The 22,427-nt window shown below is 36.0% G+C and overlaps 1 protein-coding gene across 1 annotated transcript; it reads right to left on the bottom strand.

Moving 5' to 3' along the window:
• Positions 1-6,144: 6,144 nt before the first annotated feature.
• Positions 6,145-13,727, bottom strand: ppm1ab (protein phosphatase, Mg2+/Mn2+ dependent, 1Ab). The gene is made up of 3 exons (XM_067383603.1): positions 13,363-13,727; positions 12,037-12,909; positions 6,145-9,854 (listed from the first exon to the last, which is right to left on the bottom strand). The coding sequence occupies exons 2-3, from the start codon at positions 12,892-12,894 to the stop codon at positions 9,711-9,713; spliced, it is 1,002 nt and encodes a 333-aa protein (XP_067239704.1). The 5' UTR covers positions 12,895-12,909; positions 13,363-13,727; the 3' UTR covers positions 6,145-9,710.
• Positions 13,728-22,427: the final 8,700 nt, after the last annotated feature.

Raw genomic sequence — 22,427 nt, forward strand, 5'->3', positions numbered from 1 at the left:
AGAGGTGTTCTATAGGCTCAGTGAGTGAACAATGGAAGGAAAAAGAAAGATTACTTTATAATATTGCTAAATGTTCCATAATGCCACCATGCTGATGCAAAAACCAATAGCCAAGCACTAAATAAACAATCATTATGTATTTTTTAAACATTGTAAGTTTAAACAAAAATCCCAGTTATACATAGTCAATGTCTCAGTCAATGAGACATTACAAAGAATATAAAACTCCCTTTGAAGACTCATTGATCATGACCTTTTCAGCAAATATTGAGTCATAACTCAGCAAACTGAACCATCCTCAGTGTTGGTATTATCTTACGGTTGAATAGGAGAGAAGATGTGTTAAAGGTGATAAAGAGGATCTTTTCGTCGACTGAGAAACCAAAGACTGTGAGTTTTTGAAATCAGCGCATGTGTAAGAACAACCCCCCTCCTTCACAGCTCATTTCGTGGGAACGCCTCCCAAAACTCGTGCACGAGTATTGGAACACGAGTGTTTACCACCGGCATTCGCTGTATCGTGTTAGTGGATTCATTATGTCGGACTCACCGCAGGTAACTCATAATCTGTAGAGTGTGGAAAGTTACTGGAGCGCGCAGGTCTCTCACAAGTTTGGCTTATGTTTTTAAGGCCCTACCTCATGCACAGATGATGTATATTAATATTATTCCTTTCAGTCCACCTAATAATTAGTCTTTTATCAGTTAGTAAAGACAGTTTCAAGTAATATTGCAAAAAAAGTATAAAACAAAACATCCTCTGTAGCACCTTTAAGAATATACACAGCCATTCAAACATTTGGAGCTTGTATTGGAAGTCTCTTCTGCTTGCCAAGGCTGCATGTATTTGATCGAAAATACAGTAAAAACAGTAGTATCGTGAAATATTATTTAATATATCTTAAAATGCTATTTATTCCTGTGATGGCAAAGCTGAATTTTCAGCAGTCATTACTTCAGTCTTCAGTGTCACATGATCCTTCAGAAATCATTCTAATATGCTGCTCAAGAAATGTTTCCGATCAATGTTGAAGACAGTTGTGCTGCTTCATATTTTTGTGGAAACTGTGATATATATATATATATTTTAAGGATTCTTCAAAGAATAGAGAGTTCAAAAGAACATAAATAGGATATTTTGTAACAATGTCTTCAATGTCACTTTTGATAATGTCAATTTTAATGCATCCTTGCTGAATTATTATTACTATTTTTCGTAATCATACTGACCCCAAACCATTGAATGGTAGTGTATGTACTTACCTTTTATCTTTGAATGTATTTATTTTGAATGACACCAAACCGTAACATCAATAACATCTTATTTAGCAATGTTCTTTTAGTGTGATTAATAAGTGTTATGGCCAAAAGACTTCCTCACAAACAGCATTCATAGGAGCTGATGTTTTCATTGCCAACTGACAAGTCCATGGTTAATATTCCCCTGAAACACACATATAACTATAAACAATGCATTATGGAAAAATGTCATAAATTCCTCACTGAGTACATTTTTACCCACAATTTTATCAATAGAGAGAACATGAGAGCTTTGATATCAATAATTCAGTGAGGGGAAGAGAGAATGCAGAGGGTATGAGACAGAGAGAGAAGAGAAAATTAAAAAAAGTCTTCACATAATAAACATGGTAGAGTTACTTAAGACATGGATATAGGCCACACACAAAAGACGACATGTGAGTCATCCAAACAGTCCTCCAGCAGAAAGGAGTTCTGAGATAAAGCAGTTTATTCATGCACTGCAGTACTCAAACACATCCACTACAGACATTATTTCAGCACTTATACTGAAATACATTTTAACAAAACTATGAGTAAGCTGGAGAGATACTGATTGAAGAGTGCAACAAACAGCGGCCAATATGTGAGTCACTGCTTCATCATTGCATGAAATGTCCTCCATGACTCATACTCTCTGCTTAAAATAAAGCATGTATTTCATTCAGATTCTGTGTTAGACTTAAATGTGTTAGATTTTGTGTTAGACGTTGTGTTAAAAATGATTGTAATTTTGTAATTTATTCAATGGTTAATGGTAAGTTCTCACTCTATATGGTGAAAAATTGCAATATCCTACATCTAATGAGACATGATGTCATTTTTCTAAAAAAATTTCTTTACAAATACTGTTAAATTACAGTTTTTGGAAGTGAAAAAGAAGTCATCTTATAACAAAATATATAACTGAGTGGTGCAGGGATGACATCAAAACCAGTAAGAATAATTTGCCACAATGACTAGGCAATGACTACAGCCCCATTGACTCCCTGTGTCAATGCATTGATGAAATTAAAAATTGGATGTGCCTAAACTTCCTTCAGTTAAACAAAGACAAAAATGAAGTCATTGTGTTTGGAAACAAAGATGAAGTTCTCAAAGTGAACATGTACCTTCACTCTAGGGGTCAAACAACTAAAAATCAAGTCAGGAATCTTGGTGTGATTTTGGAGTCAGACCTGAGTTTCAGTAGCCATGTAAAGACAATAACTAAATCAGCATATTATCATCTCAAAAATATTGCAAGAATTAGATGCTTTGTCTCCAGTCAAGACTTAGAGAAACTTGTTGATGCTTTCATCACCAGCAGGGTGGATTATTGTAATGGGCTCCTCACTGGTCTTCCCAAAAAGACCATAAGACAGCTGCAGCTCGTACAGAACGCTGCTGCCAGGATTCTGAGCAGAACCCGAAAACATGAACACATCACACCAGTCGTCAGGTCCTTGCACTGGCTTCCAGTTGCATTTAGAATTGATTTTAAAGTACTGTTGCTTGTTTATAAATCACTCAATGGCCTAGAACCTCAATACATTGCAGATATGCTCAGAATATAAACCTAACAGATCACTCAGATCATCAGGATCAACTCACTTAAAAATACCAAGGGCTCACTCAAAGCAGGGAGAGTCTGCTTTTAGCTGTTACGCCAGCCGCAGCTGGAACCAGCTTCCAGAAGAGATCAGGTGTGCTCCAACAGTTGCCACATTCAAATCCAGACTCAAAACATCTTTTTACCTATGCATTTGCTGATTGAGCACTGTGCTATGTCCGAAATGTTTGCACTTTATTTTATATGTATTATCTTTTTATTCTTTAAATTCTTTTCCTGTTTTTATTTCATTTTTAATGTATTTTTATATCTTTTATGTATCATCATAATTCTGACTTTTAATGCATTTTAAATCCAAATAGCAAAATTATCTGTTTTTACTGTTATTTCTATTCCTTATGTTCTATTTTTATTCTTCTTCTTTATGTAAAGCACTTTGAATTACCATTGTGTATGAAATGTGCTATACAAATAAAATTGCCTTGCCTTGCCACTGGTTCCCTCATTATTTTGAGATATTAAGTCGTTATTTCGAGATATTAAGTCGTTATTTAAACATATCTCGTTATTTCGACATGTTATTTCGAGAATCGAGATATAAAATAAATACTTTTAATATTATTAAACACTCATTAGGCAGGTTATTTCCACTTTTATTTAAATCTTTATTGAAAATAAATGCCTTTGTGATGTGATATATGATGGGAAAATAGAGAAGAGAGAGCTTGGCAAAAGGCGGATTCGAAACCGCGACGATCACAGTAAAAGCTGAGACTGTGAGCCAACACGCTACTGTTGCGCCACTGAAGACGTTGAATTGTGCGCATCTTTTATTAAACTTGATATACAATAACGAGTGATGTCAAAATAATGACTTAATGTCTCGAAATGACTTATGTTGACATAACGAGATACACTATATTGCCAAAAGTAATACACTATATCGCCAAATCATTGAATTCAGGTGTTCCAATCACTTCCATGGTCACAGGTGTACAAAATACACAAGCACCTAGGCATGCAGTCTGCTTCTACAAACATTTGTGAAAGAATGGGTCGCTCTCAGGAGTCAATGAATTCAAGCGTGGTACCGTAAAATGTTGCCACCTGTGCAAAGTCCATTTGTGGAATTTGGTGTTCTCAGGAGTGACAAATCATGCTTCTCTGTCTGGCAATCCGATGGATAAGTCTGGGTTTGGTGGTTGTCAGGAGAACAGTAGTTGCCTGACTGCATTGTGCTAAGTGTAAAGTTTGGTGGAGGGGGGATTATGGTGTGGGGTTGTTTTTCAGGGGTTGGACTCAGCCCCTTAGTTCCAGTGAAAGGAACTCTTAATGCTTCAGCATACCAAGACATTTTGGACAATTTCATGCTCCCAACTTTATGGGAACAGTTTGGGGATGGCCCCTTCCTGTTCCAACATGACTGCGCACCAGTGCACAAAGCAAAGTCCATAAAGACATGGATGAGTGAGTTTGGTGTGGAGGAACTTGACTGGCCTGGACAGAGTCCTGACCTCAACCTGATAGAACACCTTTGGGATGAATTAGAACGGAGACTGCGAGCCAGGACTTCTCACCAACATCACTGCCTGACCTCACAAATGGACTTCTAGAAAAATGGTCAAAAAATCCCATAAACACACTCCTAAACCTTGTGGAAATCCTTCGGAGAAGAGTTGAAGCTGTAATAGCTGCAAAGGACCAACTCCATATTAAACCCTACGGATTAAGAATGGGATGTCATTAAAGTTCATGTGCACGTAAAGGCAGGCGTCCCGAAACTTTTGGCAATATAGTGTATTATGTCGAAATAAAGACATGTTGAAATAATGACTTATCTCAAAATAGTGATGTTGTAATAACGATTTATGTTGAAATTTATGACTTAATATCTTGAAATAACGACTTTTGTCGAAATAATGAGATAAGTTTTCTTTTTTTTTCCCCTCCTCACCATAAGTTTTCTTTTCTTTTTTTCCCACCATGCGATTCAGTGCTTCTGTATAAAATAAAGCTTGTTCTAAACATAACTTGATACTTGGACGCTTTGTTCTACAACGTAAACTGAACACACTCACACATTCTTATATAGTTAGAAACATACATTTTTTTAAAATAAAAATATCTGCTTCAAAATTTGTGTTTTCGATATGGGTGTGTGTAATTTAGAGCAAAGCGTTTTGTCAAGTATCATCAAGTAATGGTTACCACAGACCTTATTTTACTCATAAATTGAAAACCCCCATTATTAAACCCTATAAGAAAATATTGAGGGAACCAGTGGCTAAATAATCACCTCGGATTTGACATAATCCCTGCCCCACTCTACAGTATGTATGTACATTAGGGTTTTATGTTACATCTTATGTTGATAAATGAATGTTATTGCATTATTTTAACATTGTGTGTTACCATGATGGTGTTTTGTATTTGTGTGACACCTTCTATATATTAGTATTTCTGTCTTGACAACTCTCAAGAATTTTTGAAATGGTGGACATGACAATGTTTGGTCTTGGCAGAATAGATCTGCTACTCTGCTGCAGCAGAGAAAGTACAGGACTTGCTACTGCCAATACATACACAACATGTCGCTGCTGTACAATATAGCACACATGAACTACCTGTAGCAGATCTATATAGGTGGAGCTGGGGAAGGCGGAGGGTTTCTGAAAGCATGTTGCTACTGCTACAGGAATGCTGACCAAGTATTTGAAGGTTGAGCAGCAACTCATTGGCTACTGATACAGCAGGATCCAATCATTGTGCCCTATAGAGAATGATGTGATTGCAAGCAGATTGAGTTAAGAACTGCCTGCGCTATCTAGAGTTTCATGACAGAACTTTATTTACCTCAGCTTGTGTAAAAGCTACTTGTGATTAACTTTGATTCATCATGTGGCTTTTTCTTTACCACCTGTGTTTCAAAGATGGTTGTCAGTAAATTATAAAAAAATCAAATATACACTTTTTACTGTAAATTTAAGTCTGTAAAACTTAAAATGTTGCTACCTCATTTTCTACAGTAAAGTTCTGGCAATCACAGCTTTTTTTTACTGTAAATTTCACTTTTTTTTCCTTAGAATGTAAGATTAATGTACAGATTTGGACTGGGAGTGACAGACCATTGCACACATCCATTATCCTGGACACAAGCTTTCATTACAAGGAGTATTTAAAGACAAATTTACAAAAAATCTGGTTACCATCCTTTGATATTCATACAATTTAACTTATATATATATATATATATAAATATACATATAAAAACTCACAAACTCAGGGTTTTCGTAAATAATTTTATTTGAATCATCTTTAACAGCCAAGAATGACAAGATCACAGTTTGTCTACATTGCTAATACCCGGGTGCTAATGTACAAAAATAAAAACTAAAGAAAGAAAATACTGGGTGCTCACCCTCTAATATTGAAATACTTTTCTATGAAATTGTATTTGAAAAATCTTTCAAAATGAGCTTTATAAAACTGTTACCTTCTGAGAGGTAAAATTGAACAAACACAGACACAAACAGTCTGCTGGGTTAAGAAAGGACCGATCATAGATTATAACCCTTACACATCGTCAACCTTGGACCGATCTACTCTGACAGAATAGTGAAAAGCACAAACATCATGTGAAGAAACTACTTTGTGTAGATGAATCCGAGACATGGTGCATTTTTTTAACTCGCGTAACTTTCAGTTCACGTGAACTACTCATGACATGGATGTATAACAATAAATACAAGGAAAAAAGAATATAAGCATTTCATTGCATTAGTAGTGCTTATTTGGCTAAATAAAATGGAATGCAAGAACAGTTTCATTCAAAAGAGGTAAAATACTATAAAGACAATAAATAATTCAAATAAATAGTGTCCTCTGTTGCTTGTCAGTTTGGACCTGAGAGGTAAAGACAGAAGTGACACACAGGGACCAACAGCACAACACAGTGCAAGTATGACAATAAGCGGGCTCTGTTTGCCCTAGATTAACACTCCAGAAGATACATTTTGAAATGATCCTGTGTTACAAAGGTGTATTTTATTTGCAGTTGGTTGCTTCACTGAAAATCCAATGAACTTTGTAGCAGGGCACTCTTGTATAGGGAAAGGAAATGTCAACTATGCGTCAATTTGATCATGCTACAGTGTTAGAAATCAAGGCAATGTCTTATACAACACTTTTTGGCCCATTTAATGCCTGCTTTGTTTTTCAGTAAGGCAATATTTCCACTAAGAGTCCCACCCAATGTTTGACTCATTGGGGGTTTGGGTTGTGCTTTGCTATAATCTTAGGTGAATGGGTTAAATCACTTGCATGGCACTTTTTTTAAGGGGACAAGTCTGCTCACCAATGCAATTATGCATGAGTGGACAAAAATATTTCTAAACAAACAAACAAAACCACCTCAAAAGATTAAGAAAGTTAATTGAAATGCTACAACTGGCCATAGACTCACTCGTAGGCACAATTAAAGGCTCTCCCAGAAGGACCTAGTCACTCTTTGTAGGTATATAAACACGTGACATGTCTCATCAAAGCATACAGATCTCAGATGTGCTATTATGGAAGAAAATTAAGGCTAATTTAATAAACAGTGGATTATCGGCAGGTGTGTCAAGCCATGTCAAACAGTGAGGAAATACAGCAAACCAAGCAAAATGAAATTGATATGGTACAGGAATAACCTACAATCATTTTAATCCCAAGAGTTCTCTCAGAGCAGGCACGCTATGTTTTTCATTCAGTTAAACATCTTAAAGCTAAAATATATATCCTGGTAAAATACAAGACAAAACATTGGGGATCTTTTGGCTGTAAGGGGAAATTTAGATAAATAAAAAGAACACCCCATCCTTTACCAATGCAGCCAAGAAAATTGGTTTCTGTTCTTATTCCGTGTCCTAACCAGGTGCGAAGCGATACAATGCTACATTTTGTTGGTAGCATGGTTCCTTTTTCTGTGCCAGTCGCCTCGTCCACAGACTGAAGTGCTCAAGGATATCTACTTCATGTATATTAAACATCAACCACGGATAAGGAGAAAACAGTTGTGGACGTTCAAATCATTACATATTCTATGAGAAATAGAGCGAGCAAACAGTGGGAACTGTTCTGATTGGCTAAGTTTTGTGACTGATTGTGTTGCATCAAGCCCCATTTTTAGTTCTGCCAAAAATGAGAATTCTGTCAACATTTACTCCAAACCCCAAAGATTTTCAACTATCATGAAACTCAATGGGATCCAAAGATTTCAATGAGTTTCTATGAGCTTGGAACGACATGAGGGTGAGTAAATGATGAAAGAATTTTCAATTTTACGTGAACTATCACTTAAACGACAGACAAATTGCTTGGCGTTGAGTTCTTGAAGCGTCGCACCATGTTAGGACAAGTCCAAGGGGTTCAAAAATATGAACATTAAATGAAATGCTTGCAAGATCTTAGGTACAGAAAGAAAAAACAAAGCCAAATCTTGTAGGGTTTTAAAGAGCAGGTGTACAATTATTGTACTATAAATATTACATCATTGTTCCAACAAGGATCTACATCTCAGAAAGTGCTGACAGGCTGAATCCCACTCTACGTACCTAGAATTTCCTAACTACATAATATTTCTTAATAGTTATATAGACAAACCAGAGGATTGACAAAGTGTCAGTTTGAGGCAACAAGTAGTAAACAACTCGGAGAGGATTGTAAAACATTGACACAATCTTTCAAATACTATGTTCAGTTCACACGGACGCTGTTCCTCAGGGGTTACAAATGTATACTGTACAAAGTGTAAAACTTCTGTCAGACCAACTTAACTCTAAATAAGATCTATCCCTGTTTTTTTTAAATGTAGCGTACATGCAGGAGGTGTACACAACTTATCGTGCTATCGGTACTGTGCATGCTTTCAGTACCATGTGTCCATTGGATTTAATATTACTCTTCCAAGCAGCTGGAGTTAACCTACTGAGTCTAATCAAGGTAGTTGCTGTAAATTAGGACTAAGGCAACAATGTTCCATATTACAGAACAGGAATCATGCAGATTAAAATGCTCATGGCCACTGCTGTAGACATAAAACTGCACCATCAGGCCATGTACAGTAGTGTCAGCTACAATTTCAGGTAATCAGCAATGGAGGCCTGACATTCACTCTCATCTAGAATGACTTTTCAGAAAGATGCAAATGAAACGGGTGCCAGATTTAAACACAAACTCGTACGAGTGGATGAATACAACTATCCGAAGAACAAACGCAAAACTACACTTTGTATTAATCCTGTTTGAACACGTGAACATATTGTATTCTAACTGAGATCTCAAATTTGGTCTCTCTCTCTTATTAATAGAAGATGCCTTTAAGTATAGCAGCGTTTAATGACAAAGTGCAGAACCAAATGTTGGGTTTTGTCATTCCTTTTTCCTAATCTACAATTGCACTTACCATCACTTAGTAGCTAATAATACGCCGATACAGACGTGTAATGCGCACAGGAGCGGAGGATTTTTGGATGCACTACAATAAAACCTCAGATAAAGCTACAGGCTACATCTAAATTGTGTAAGTGCTTTTCAATATTGGCAATAAATAATCAAAGGCCTCTAATTATCAATACAAGCTCAAATAAATTCACACCGTTGTGATTCGCTCTGGTAAAATTGATCCTGAATAGTCCTAACTGTGCTAATACAGTACCAGTGAGTCTTTCCTCTCCAATATGGGGATTCGTTAATTGGAAACTTTACGTTAACTGTAACGTATATTTAATTGGCAAGTGTAAACTGCCCTCTAACAAACTCACCTAATTACGAACGCTCACTTTCTATAACCCTCTCTCTTCATCTTTCTAATACATTTTTATTTATTCGCCTTTTTACATGCTCCACCCTCTCTGCTCTGAAGGTACTTATCTAGCTCCGCCTCTCGCTTCACGGCTTCTGGGTTGACTTTTGGAGCACCAGGAAAACATACCAGCACCACACTCATGTTGTCTCGACTACCCTGTTGATAAACAAGAAGGAACAATCAAGTTAGATTAATGACAGGTTCAAACCACTGTAAAAAGTATTTGTAAAAAAAAAAAAAAAAAAAAAGTGAATTATTAATAAAAAAATAAGATGCATCACATGACAATATGATATAATTCCCTGTTTTAGGTTTTTTGTGTATGTTTCTGCATGTTGGTTGCTGCACATAACTTTGTTTTGGTTGACAAAAGCCTTTAACTGTTAATTTTATTCTTTTAATGAGACATTTTTTTACTCAATGCCTCTTTCCAAAAATATAATTCAAAGGGGTTATGAACTGTATTTTATTTTATTTTATAATGTTTAATGGGGTGCACTTATAATGTTAGCATGCTTTTTACATCAAAAACTGTCATAATTTAGAAATAAGACATTTTTCCTACCCTGATTTTAGCCCTCTGATTTGAACTCTGTTTTAAGGGGCGTGTCTGCTGTGAGACTTGAGTGTAAACGCCCACTGCTCTGATTGGCTAACATTTTTGCCTATGAAAACAGCTAAATATTAGTATTATTTAAAACTTTAAGCATATTTTTACTATTACAGTTCTCAAGGTTAATAGTGAAAAGTGTTGATAATAGCATTATATTTAGATCATGGCATGAAAGGTTGCAGTGATGAGCATGTAGCTGATCACAGACATGTTGTTGAGTGCATGAATGCAATGATCTTGTCATTGTAACAAGATTTCTGCATACTAACGAATGCTTTCATCATAACTAACAGTGCAAACACAATATGAATAAGGTATTTGTTGATTCTAACGGGAGTTTTGGTGAGAGTCCAGAACACTTGCGCTGTTTGACAGTTCCAGCGATTGTAAAGGGAGCATTCTTTGATCACTTTCTAACTTAATCAGTTTAAATAACATTATTTTCATCCTACTAAAAGAATCCTGAATTTTACGTCATTTTACATGACAGGGCTCGACGATAAGGACTGCCCGATGGCCTGGGGCCAGTGTGAACGACGCTCGAGACAGTAGACCGAACGGTCACTTGCCCGATCGGGCCAGTGCTGTCGGGTGTGCGTTATATATCGTCTACGATATCGTAATTGTTGATTTAACGATCTGCTATTATCGTGTATGTCCCTCACTTTACAAAAACAAAACAAAAACACACCCACTGAGTGCACGCATGCACTACATGACATAGTCTGAAAGGTTAGACTAGTGTGTGTCCATTTTTAGAATGCACACTGTGTGATTTAGTCTATTAAAATGCCTTTATAAAGCCCCCAGAATTCAAGATAAGGGGGCAAAAATGCCCCAGTATATCTTTTATATTTATATAATTTAATATAGTTAACATTTTCTCCAAATATTAGCATGATTACAAATCTGATGTTGATTTTATTCAGCGTACAGTTTATTGAACAAGCGCTTCATATCAAGTGACTTATGTTTCAGACACCAAATCGACTGTTTTGTTCTATTTCGCCTACTAAAATATTTCCAAAGTCCACAGCTTTGTTTTGCGTCTCGGAGCAACACTTCCATAATGAATCAGTTTGAATGAATCGGTTGAATCTCAATGATTCACTCATTAAGTGATTCGCTGCCACCTACTGGCGGGTTTAATTTCACATTTAAAGTGTCTTCATTTTTTTTTTTTATAATTTCAAATAACAGTACTTAACGCTTTATATTTTCAACATTAAAAACATTTTTATGCATCTGTAACTGCTCTTGACTGATTAACTGTAATAAAGTTTAATCTATTCTACAGTTATACATAATATTACAATTTCTGTACCTGAAAATCTCCTGTTTAAACCTACATGAAAAGCACCATTTATTTTATTTATATGTTTTTTCTGTTGTAATTATTTGTGCTATTACTCATAATTTGATTATTTGTTAATATTTTATTACTTTAATTTATATCTAGTAGCTTTTGGTGTCATAATCTTATTTATTGAGGTTAAATATAACAAAGAAAACTAAAACAATAACTATGCTTATTTTATAGGCCCATTTTCTAGTCTTTTACTTTTATTAATTTTTTGTTGTTTTTGTTGAACCACTGGCCCAAGCGGGCCAGTAGAAAAAATCCTTAGTGTTGAGCCCTTCATGAATCGCATTTTTAATGCATTTTTGATTAAATAGATGCAGGTAAAAATGACTCGAACTTGAAATGCTTATAACTGAACTCACCTTGTACAAACAGGTGTCTACAATCTCATTACACACTCTCTCCAGGTCATCTGTCACTTCTAAGCGCGAGCGCACAAAATCACACAGTTCTTCATTGGCCATGACATCCCATATACCATCGCAGGCCAGCACCACAAATTCATCCTCGGCATCAGAGCGTTCTATCTCATACACTTCTGGCTCAGGGGACACCAGCTGCTCAGTAGGACCTTTCCCATGCACGCACTTATAGTCGAAGTCGCCGAGAGCACGGGAGACGGCGAGAGAGCCGTTGACCCTCTGGATCATAACAGAACCACCTGCATTCTGTATTCTCTCCTTTTCCAGAGGGTTACACGGCTTGTGGTCCTGGGTGAAGAAGTGAACGCGGCCCTTGCGGCTCAGCAAGGCTCTGGAGTCACCACAGTTGATGAAATAGAAATGATGAGGGGAAATCATCACGCCCACCGCCGTGGAGCCGCTGCGGTCAGCCCCATGCTTGCGTTCGGACATGGCCCGCATGTGCTCGTCGATTTGCAGGAAGCCTGTGCGGATTCCACATTTCACACTCTCCACAGAGGGCTCGGCAGCAACTAAATCCGCACCTCCTGAGCACCCTCCCCTGAAGTCTGGGTTGCTGGTAATATGTTCCAGCAGATGCTCACAGCAGTAACGGGCAACCTGAGAGCCTGCGTGCCCATCGTAAACGGCAAAAAAGGACCACAGGCCGAGGCCGTAAGGCAGCCCCATCACAGCAGTGTGTGCGTCCTCCATCTCCACACGCCATCCCTGCATACTGCTGAGTCCATAGCGGAGGCCGTTCCCCTCCCCGTGAGCATTGTGCTTCTCCATCTTTGGCTTGTCTAAGAACGCACCCATTCTTCTTACTTTGCTCTAACATAAACATAATGAGAAAAAAAGTGAGTAAAAGGAGCTTCATTATGACATAAGTGACTCTTATTTACTCAATACTAACAAAATGACAACATATTCATTCAAACATGTAATGTACATGGCATGACAATTTATACAATAAGCCACAGGTGCAGCAAGCTTCCAGTAGCAAGTAAACTGTTTGGGTAAATGTTTATCATCAAATTAAAGCAGTAAACTTATTTGCCTACAAACCTGCGGTTGTTTACATTTGAGCTTCCTTTTAAAATCCTTTCAGACGCCAAAGCAGCAAAATGAACAAACCTGTATGACGTTACAACAACTGTGATGTGTTTACTGATGAAGCTACTAACGTTACCCTTATCAGCATACGCAAACTGCTGCACGCCCAGATAGCATTAAGAGGCTAACTGCTACATTTTATGTACGTCAGAGTGACATAATATCACTTACCCAGTTTCTTCGTGGTCTTTGCTGGATGAAGAAATACCGAGGCACAAAACTCGCGGGTAAGAGCCTTAATACCAGTATGTTGGGCCGGAGAGCAAACACTATAAACCAGCGCTGCGCTCACAGCCACAACACACATCAATCGATGGCTAGCCAATTAGCCAGCAAACTAACGTCAAAACGGCCAGATATCGATTTCGAAAATAACTTTAAAAAAAATAATAAAAATTATAACCATGAGAAAATCATCACATGAGCCTGTTAAGGCAGTCCGCAGCTGGGCGGTGGGGCATTTCTGGCTCCGGTGTTTTTGTTTTCCCGAGGGCGGGGGGGGCTACAGGAGCCTCGCGCTCAGAACATCTCTCTCTCCGCGCCGATGGGATTGTTCGGAAGGAACCCGGATGCTGCAGCCGATAGTGCGCGTTCAGTTTTCACTATTACATCATCACTGCCACGCAATTGAGGGCTGGAAATAGATCCATTGATGAGAGTGAGTGAGCGAAACTCTTGCTGTTCATTTAACAGTGCTTAGCAGTTTTTCTGCAGAGGTTTAGCCTTTATAGTCATTATTTGCAGAGCTGGATAGATTGCTTATGAATTGTAATCAGTTACTGATTACAAATTACATGACAAAATCTGTAATCAGTAATCTCTTAGATTTCACGTTTGGTAACGTAATCTAACTACTTTTGGATTACATTTAGATTACTTTTGTGCTAACACTTTTTTGATGTGACATATATATATTGTAGGATAATCTTGTACTATTTTGATAGATACAAAGAAAAAATCTATTCCAAAAACATATATGTGACCCGATCTGGCGAAATGAGTCGGAAGTCGCAATGTTCTATTTTAAGATATGGGCCAATAATGTGGAAAACAATGAAAAAAATCGATTTTTTTTAAGATAATTTCAAAGAACAGATTTCAAAAATAATCTCCCAAAGTTTCGTAGTCCAGATAATTGAGTAAAGGTATTTAAATGGGAATTAAATTTGACATGGTTTTACTAAATTCGTTGGAAATGAACTTCTCAACTCCTCTCGTCACTTATGAGCATTTCCCGGTATCCCCTGAAACGGCATTATCTCTGCTCTACAAATATGGTGTTACACGTTGTATAGAACCAATCAAAAAGCTTAGAAATGTAAACACACTGACCTAAATACTGATTTTTAACAATGGGAAGCCCCGTTTCGACTGACAGGCACGCGATCGGCCATCCTCCTGTCAGACTAGCGCGCCTTATAAAATAAAACTCCCATTTGCGACTCTCTCTTTAAAAGCCAATAAAAATTTAATCCATATAGGAAGCACAAAAATTCTTTTTGCATACAAAACCAGAGACTTTAAGCTTTCATATCAAGCCTCCAACATGCTTCTGTTGCGTTGTTTTCACCCTCTAATGAGTCTGAGTAATATGTGTTTACAACAAAAATAGCACAGCAGCTAACTGAATACAAGTATATTTCACGTGCTCATAACTTAATGAAAAATGCACAGATCATAAAAACGGCATATCAATATTTAAAGCAGATTCTCAAGATTAAAATGAATCCAAAATCAATATAATATATTGCGTTGATCACAAGATATTACTCACGGAATGATTTAACATACTTGGCTAAAAACATGTCTCTCATCTCTCCGGGATGCAGTGTGTATTCAATGTTCCCGGACCCATCCATGTTCGTTTTCCAACGTGGAATAACACAAAATAGATATTAGGGTTGTCACGATACCATAAAAATGTCTTACGATACTATACCAGCTGAAGTATCACGATACCAAGTAGTATCGCGATACCATGCAGTATACAAAATGAACCAAACTTTCATAAAAAACATGAAAACAGACCAGATTTTTCTCTGAATAGCCTACTTCATTAATGAGAATGAATAACAGGCTTTTATTACCAATCAAATGAATCACTGTAAACAAAATTCATCTTAGCACTGCACAGAAGCTGTATGAACTGACATTACGATGTAACCATTTACACTTCAATTACAATTGCATAAATAATGTTATGATATTAATGTTTCAAATATAAAATTTGAATATAGAAATAAAAATGTTGGCGGAAAAAAATGATAGAATAGACCTACTTTTAGATGGTAAAAAATGATAGAATAGACCTACTTTTAGATGACTAAAGTCGCCAGTAGGTGGCAGCAAGTGTTAATGATCAAGTCAATGAATCATTCAACCGATTCGTTCAAAACGGCTGATTCATTCAGGAACGAAGCAAATGACTTTCTTAATGAATGGATTAGTGAGTCAGTGACTCGCCCAATTTGTTCAAAAACAGATTCATTTAGAAACGAAACAAAAACAGCGCTCTTGCTCGTGTCACAAACTATCAGGAGCATTTTTGCCAGCCTATCTTGAAATATCTAACCCTGACTGGAGAGCAGTAGGCTATGTAGCCTATATTAAAACATATAATACATTTATAATTAAAAAATCACGATTGGTATGATTGATAAGAACCGAGAGCAAACCCGCTATAACTTATTGATGAATGGAATTGCATTTGTCTGAATCGTGTTTGTCGTGTTTCTAGAAACAAACTATTTAATCTTTTCCAGAAGTGGCCAAATGAGCAACGGAAAACTGCGAGAATTCAGTCTTATATAAAGATTTTATGATGTTAATTAAGTGAATTTCAGACCCTTCCTCCAGATTAAATGACAACAACAACGTGCAAGCGCAACTTTATCTCATTGCAAAATTAACTGAAGCATCAGGAAACAATAAGGCGCTAATTCTACAGAGCATTTACTACACAGGGCACAGCAGACAGTCAACGGCAGTCTCTTGTAATGTTTTTGCAGGCACGCATGTTCAATTGAAGTGTACCTGCCGCACATACAACATTCCTTACGGTACTGACGATACTACCGTTTGAAAAATACAATGGCATCGCCAGTATTTTGAAGCTTTAGTATCGCGATACTACCGTAGTACCGGTACACCGTGCAACCCTAATAGATATCATTTTAAAGCTTAGAATCTCATCTTTTTACTGCATCTAACCATTTTGAAAAACTCCTAACGAGTGCTGAGAAGCACCACTAATCCGGAGTTTACCGCCCGTTGGCGCCACCTGGCTGCGGAAAAAATGTACAACAATTTTTCAAACTATTCTTTATGTTATCACCACGAAATTTGAACCAGATGCAGCTCACATATAGGAGAGCATCACCAAAAAATATTTTTTTAGCGATCTTATTGTATTCCTGAGTTATTCCGTTTCAAAAAAAAAAAAAAAAAGAAAAATTATTTTAAAAAAAAAGTATATATATTTTTGTCTTTTATCAGCTGTTTCTCAGCAAGAAAATGTCCAAATGTAATGTAATTTATATTTTCTTAAAATTTTAAATGTTTTCTATCAAATGATACCTACCTTTTGACTCTCCTTGCTAGAGTTTTGGAGTTATGATTCTTTACTTTTGTGTGTGTCGCTCAGAAAAAAAAAAAAAAAACTCTAAAAAAGCCTTCAGGTCTTAAAGTGTTAATTCAAATAAATACTTTAAAATAATTTGAGCTTCAGCCTGGTTTAGCATTTATATGTATAAAAATGTCTTTGGTCAAATTAAACTGTAAAAAAAATAGTGTATGCCTTTAGATGCAATGGATTTTGAAAGATATCAACAAAAAAACGGGCAAAAAACTTTAAAAGCGATTTTCTCAGGTTTTCAATTTGAAAAAGAGGGCAGATGACCATAATTCAAATGAGTATATCTTTAAAACCATTCAAGGTATGGCTATGATATCATTTTAAAGCTTATTGTCTCATTTTTCCATTGATACCAAAATCTCAATTTTGAAATTTGGGTCACTGTGACTCATTTTGCTGGATCAGGTCACATATTCTATTCAAAGTGCAAGTTTTAAAGTGCAATGTATGGGCAGTTAATACTTCAAAATAGCCTACTAACACTAATGTACCTGTTAGTGTTTGCTGATAGTAACACTGAAAAAAAACTAAATCACATCTTATGATTTTAAAACATATTTACTTAAAATTAAGTCAGTTTAGAAAATAGCAACATTACAAAAACAAATATTGAAAAACATGAAATTCACAGCAATATCACTGCTACATCAAATATTTCATCTATATTTCATATATTATTATTATCTATATTTCCCCTTCACCGCCGGAAAAACTCGAAGAATCACAAACGTAGGCCTATATAAGCATCAGGTTTATTATGAAAAAATATAAACGTTAAAAAAAATAAAAAAATTAGGAAATCAATTAATTTTGAACAACTTACTGCCATTGTGTAAATAACATGTAATCATGTAATCCATAAAAAAGTAACTGTAGTCTGATTACGAGTGTTTTAAAAAGTATATTACTCTAATTACAAGTTTACGTCTAATTACAATTCAATTCAATTCACATTTATTTGTATGCTTTTCACGATGCATATATCATTTCAAAGCAGCTTTACAGAGAATGCATGTCAACATTACAATCTTAAGAATGCAATTAGCAAATAATGTAATAATTTAGGCAATTCTCCTCGCAGGAGTTGGCGCCATCTCTTCATAGGTGTTGGTCATCTGAGGTCTTCTTAAGAGGCTGGATCTAAACTGAAGCTGATGTCCTCTCTAGTCACCTCGGGACGGGTGTCCCGAGGTAAAACAGAAAAGCAAATGGAGAATAATTAGCGTAGCTGCTGTTCATAACATTAAGCAAAGATAGGCATGTGCAATTGATCTGGTATGAGATGCATTATGTGAATGCTTGGCTAAAGAGATGCGTCTTTAATCTAGATTTAAACTGGGTGAGCGAGTCTGAGCCCCGAACATTATCAGGAAGGCTATTCCAGAGTTCCGGAGCCAAATGTGAAAAAGCTCTCCCTCCTTTAGTGGACTTAGCTATCCTAGGTACAACCAGAAGTCCAGAGTTTTGTGATTACAAGTACTTGATCTTTGGAATCTGATTACGTAATCCAGATTACATGTAATCTGTTACTACCCAGCTCTGTTTATATGTTTACAATAGAGCACATTGTCCTATAACTGGCCATTAACCAATAGAAATTTGATGAAAAAAAAGATTATTTGTCAAAAGTCTCAATGCCCAAAAGGCACTAAATTGTGGAAATAACCATGTATGACCACCTCATTAGTTCATTAATTGATCAGGCAGGCAGTCATTAACATAGGCTTTTAAAATTAAGAAAAACAGAGCACATCTATTAAAATTTGACAATCAATATGATAAATTATCAATTGTTATCCACCTTATTTTTTTAAACATAAGAGCAGGCACAGACATTTTATCTTGCTGTATCTAATTTTTGCTGTAGATACATAACAGCTCATTATGCTGTTTGATATTGCAAACTGGTATTTGTAATATTATTTTAATTTATTATCATAATCAACTCACTGTTGTGTAGTGCACATAATTTTACTGTTTACTGTACTTTGTTATTCTTCTAGTTACTTATAGTGGCTAATAAATCAGAAGTCTCATGCATTCACAGGAAATGGCCTTCTTATGCTTTGAAAAATTAGGTGGATTGTGCTTGTTTTAGTTGCAACACAAATGGCACAAGTATTTGAGTAGCCCGTTTTTTTTTTCTTTTTTTAGCTGTTAAATTGTGCTTTTATACACAAGATGTATTCTTGGTCTTGGGTACCAGTGTTGGGGGTAAACATATTACAAGTAACTGGAGTTACGTAATCAGATTACTTTTTCAAGTAACTAGTAAAGTAAAGCATTACTTTTCCAAATAAGTAATGCAAGTTACTTTTTCACATTTATTGACTGACAGCTCTCCTGTCCTTATGTTGAGAGAAATAAAGTGCAGAGGTGTTGTGTGCAATGTGTAAACATGATGGTTATTGTAGTTCTAGACTAAACGTGACTAAACATGGACAAAAACATTCAGTATTCCTCAAAATGAATAAAAACGGTGAATGCAAACTCAGAATGTTACACAAACCTGTAATAATTAACTATATTACATTTCACAAATATACTTTATGTATTTAATCTCACTTTATTAACCAATGTCTTTGCTGCTGAGCTTTAATGATCTAATTCAACCATACTAATAAGCAAAATGACTTTATATTAGATTTAGAAATAAGAGTGTTGAACTTCGTTCTCCTGTATCCTATTCTTCTTTAATTCAGAATGGTAGCACAGCTGAAAGGCTTGTTTGAGCTCGCCCTCTACTGTACAGGCATCAATATGCTTTTCTTTCAGCCTGAAGCTTATTCATTTATTAATTTTTATTATTTTGATGTGAAAGGGCCTTGACATATTCCAAAAATATGAACTTTTTTTGTTGTCATTAAAAAAACAAACAAGCAAGCCCAGCATAGGTGAGAAAAAGTAATGTAAAACTAATGTAACACATTACTTTTCATAAAAAGTAACTAATGCAATTAGTTACTTTTTTAGGGAGTAACACAATATTGCCACTTCGACTGTAAAGGACAGGTTTTTTTAAGTTGTTTTGAGTAGGCACATGTAATAATCATTTTTACGAACATTTTTACATAGGCATCAATTAATAAAGCTACAATTGAATATCCACATTTAGTTAGAATCAAGCTGTTAATGGCATAAAGAGCAATAGAAAAGACAATGTTTTAGGGAATGTTAACATGTTATGGCCACCCTTGAACACTGATTCCACAAAGTATAGTTTTTATAATGTCTGTAAGTGTCATCATGCTTTTGTATCATGGTATATACAAGATTGGAGCCACTGTAAAGCTAATGACTGAGGGTAAATAATTCATACAGGCCTCAAAATCCAAATTAAAAGCTTCTTTTAATATATGCTGTCTGCAGGTTGACTTAAGTGTGTTGCTCATAATGCGATGTGCACTTAGTAAGTAGCTTCTCGCTCTGAACATCCAAATGCATTAGACCTGAATGAGTGAACCTCCAGCTAGACTGGCACAGTTATGCTGAATTGTGTTGTTTTTAATACATGTCAAAACAAATATTGCACTAAAGCTATTGCCAGGCTTTTCCACTGCACTGTGTATAAACAGTTATGCTGAAATTTTTTATAGCTATATAGAATATAATGCAGTGGTTCTTAACTGGTTTTGCTTCAGGATCTATGTTTTACACTGAATATCAAGACTCAACACAATACCAAAATTGTTTACCAAATATGACACAAAATACACTTAAAGGCACAATATGTAATTTTTCGCCACTAGAGGTCGCTTATTCAAAACAAAAGCGTAGCTTGAGAAGGATTGATTTTGTGGAATCATGGGAGATGTTGCGGAATCATGGATCTCCCATGATTCCACAAAATGCCTTCACATCTATAGCCGGTGGAAAATAATCCGATGGGACTCGGGAAGAAATCGTATTCATGGATGAGCTAATGTATTAAAGATTTATTAACATTAATGTAGTAGGAAGTAGGGTGTGGCTGAAAGCTATTGGAGCAGATCAAGGCTGCTGTAGTGATTACTAATGAGAGACGAGTGCAACACAAGGCTCGAGAGCAGTTTTTATTATGCCACAGATGTCCACTTCTGCTTCTTCCGGTCATGCATATATGTGGGGTAAAGCAGCGCTGTTTTATCATATTAGATACATTTGTGTGTTGAAAGTTGTTATAATGCTACTCTGTGTGTTCACTCAGTGGCTACTATGAAAATCTTGTTGCACACTGCAGATTGATATTAGGTATGGTAAAACATTGTACTTGCGGTAAATCAAAAAAACGAGATTTAAACATTAAGGGCCAGATTTACTAAACGGGGCAAATTAGCGTGAGAGCATAATTCCACAAATGCGCCGGTGGGAGTGGCAGGTGTTGCACGTGATCTACTGCTGCCATGCAAATAACATGTACACGTAGCCTATATAATATCGTTTGCCGTTGGGCTATATATATAGGCTAACATGGCTTGTCAAACAATATGTTCGGATAACGTCTTCTTCTGGCATTCCAAAGAAATTAATAAGACTGGAAAATTTCTCCCTTCTACCATTCGCTCATGGTTCTCTGTGGTGCAATGTTGCAAAATGGGTTAAGACATGCTTTTTTTTGGGCATTAAATAATGGCGCAAATACCAGTAAACTGACAAGGACAAATATTGGTAAATCGCTTTGCATTATTCATTTAAATATTCTCCTCCCATAAATTTTTGCGTCTTAAAGGGAAACTCCTAAATGCATATGCAATAAGGTCAGCCGCAAAAACAACTCAGTCCTCGCCTTTTCGGCGCTAATTTTGCACTGCATATCTTTAGTAAATCCCGAGAGTAGTTTTTAATGCCAAAAGATGTTAGTAAATCTGGCCCTAAGACTTACCGTGTTGAGCTATATAACATTAGTTTTCTGTCTATGAATGTATCCAAATTGTTGCTCACCTGTCTAATAAAACACTTAATATATCAAACCATTATATATCACGTTTTATTAAATCGACGGAACAAATTAATAAATCGTGCGCACAATTTAGCCTACTATTTTTTTCCTGCATGTCATGTCCAGGGCTCCATATAAAGGGTTAGTTCACCCAGAAATTAAATTTCTGCCATTAAGTACTCACCCTCATGTAGTCCAAACACATAAGACCTTCATTCATCTTTGGAACTCAAATTAAGAAATCCAAGAGATTTTTTTTTTTTATCAACAATTTAACAATTTCTTCTCTACCCTTTCAGATTCGTATGCATTTGACGCAGTTCGGCTCAGTATTGGTCGACATTTTAAACATTCTTGGAAACATTTGGCATAAGGTAAGCACACGTCAACAAAATATATAACATTGTTCTAGTGGTTTTGGGATATTTTCATAAAAAAAATCTTACATATTGTGCCTTTAAAATCAAACATCATAATCAATACTGCGAACTGTATAAGCCCAACGGTATACAAAATTATTAACATAATATAGGCTGAACAGGAGAAATGATAAATTTGGTTTCTAAATGTCCATTGAATTTTTAAATGTTTCATGCTCTCGGCAGCCAATAATTCACTGCACAAAAAAAAAATATTTTTTTGTTGCTATCTTAATTAGCTGCATTTTATCAGAACAGACCTGCT

Source organism: Chanodichthys erythropterus, chromosome 4 (assembly GCF_024489055.1).
Source record: "Chanodichthys erythropterus isolate Z2021 chromosome 4, ASM2448905v1, whole genome shotgun sequence".
Lineage (NCBI taxonomy): Eukaryota > Metazoa > Chordata > Actinopteri > Cypriniformes > Xenocyprididae > Chanodichthys > Chanodichthys erythropterus.